The sequence below is a fragment of the Microtus ochrogaster genome, chromosome 15 (genome assembly GCF_000317375.1).
Source record: "Microtus ochrogaster isolate Prairie Vole_2 chromosome 15, MicOch1.0, whole genome shotgun sequence".
Lineage (NCBI taxonomy): Eukaryota > Metazoa > Chordata > Mammalia > Rodentia > Cricetidae > Microtus > Microtus ochrogaster.
The window spans coordinates 10,564,534-10,566,185 of record NC_022017.1 but is presented as its reverse complement, the minus strand read 5'-3'; the positions used below and the strand labels follow the sequence as shown (position 1 = coordinate 10,566,185).

The 1,652-nt window shown below is 48.1% G+C and overlaps 1 protein-coding gene and 1 pseudogene across 1 annotated transcript in view; one reads left to right on the top strand and one right to left on the bottom strand.

The window, feature by feature from the left end:
- Positions 1 to 466: 466 nt before the first annotated feature.
- Positions 467 to 1,514, bottom strand: LOC101991551 (annotated as a pseudogene).
- Positions 1,513 to 1,652, top strand: part of LOC113456749 (gasdermin-D-like) — a 14,395-nt gene continuing 14,255 nt past the window's right edge. The window contains exon 1 of the mRNA XM_026782676.1: positions 1,513 to 1,571. Coding sequence (XP_026638477.1) covers positions 1,513 to 1,571 — 59 coding nt within the window. The remainder of the gene's footprint in view (positions 1,572 to 1,652) is intronic.

Here is a 1,652-nt window from a genome sequence, read left to right as displayed (position 1 = left end):
CTGGAACCCAATGCTCCAGAACCAGGTATCTCTCTCCCTGCTCCCTTCTTACTGGGATCTACAGTTCTGCTCTTCTGGCCCTGTTTCCAGAGGACAGAGTTCTTTTTATTTATTTATTTATTTGTGTGTGTGATTACATAAAGATACTGGTTTTATGCTAAAATTATGACTTCGGTTCTATTTTCATCCTTTATTTCAAATACAGGGCAACATTCGCTTTAGATTTTTAACGGACAAACATGGTGATAAAAGCACTCAGAATAAGTACGGCCTGTATTTGGAGAGTATGTGACTTTCCAGTTTGGGGGCAGGAGAGAAACAGGTGTAAGACCATCTCCAAAGGAGAAGAGAACACAAACTCAGTGAGCCACCAAAGAGTTTGGCTTCCACTCACTAAGGGCACACAGTGCAGTCCAGGCTAACCATCCATGGTCTTTGTCAGAGCAAACCAGAGTCTCCAGTTGTTTCAAGTAATTGTAGTACAAGAGAGAACGCTACTCCAGACTGACTTATTAGTCTGTCTGGATGACTGTGAAATGTCCCCCCATCCTGAGGTGGCCAAGGTCTTCAGAGAGGTTGTGGGAGCAGCTTTCATGTGCTCCCAGTTGTGCTACAGCACATAGAGACTGGTCTGTCCTGCAAGGCCACTTGGTGCCATTCCTGGAAGACCCGCTGTACATGTATACAACATTCCCGTCATGGTTCTGGCTGCTATTGTGTTGAGGTCATCTTGTGCACCCCGTATTTTCTAAATGATAGCACCAAATGCACCACAGAGCAAAGCCAGGGCACCTAGAGTATTAGCCCAAAGTGCCCCTTGCCTAGTCACCATATTGAAAAGTTGTACATTTCTTGGCTGGACCAGGACATGCTCTGGATTTCCTTCAATCCTAGCTGAAGACCGTTCATTGCCCCAAATGTAGCCCCTGTCATTCAACATCCTCCAATGTTAAAGAAAGCTAGCTCAAGTCTGCCTCGGGTTTTGTTAGCGCCAGTTGGCAAAATGAACTCATCAATATACTGAACAAGATAGCCTGGATCCACATTTAAGTACAGAGACAAGGGGTTCATACCAGTTAGCAGAACACCGGCCAAATCAGCATGCTAGTTACCCATTCCTGCTTCAAAGAAGACAGCAGACCCACCAGTGGTTTTGTTGCCACTTCCCCTACCACCGTCTATGATTTAGCAGCAAACTGCAGTGGGCTTCCAACAACCACCACCTCAGGTTGGGGTTGTGTGCTTGGCCTTGGTCCCCACAGCAACAGGGGGAAGACCCGCATTGCTACTGCCACCGTCACAGGCTGAGAGGACCAACTGCTAAGGAGGAAGCAAGACAGGCTAGTGTGATCTAACCTTGTAGCCGGTCTTCCTTCAGAACCAGAATGCTGTGACTGCTTCGGGATCTCTGTTAACGTTGATGGGAACATACAGGGCCAGGTGACACTGACAGACACAGGACACGGGGAGATTTCTGGTGCAGCTGCAGTATCTAACAGTTGCAATGTCTCCATGAACGTGCGAATACTGCGTGTGGCTCAGAACACCTGGGAGGTCCTGCAGCATGAGAGGTGAGCCCCTTGAAGTAATGGGGGCTCTCTGACCTTGAGCAGCATATTCTTGCCCAGTCTGTTGGGTACCGGGCATCAGGA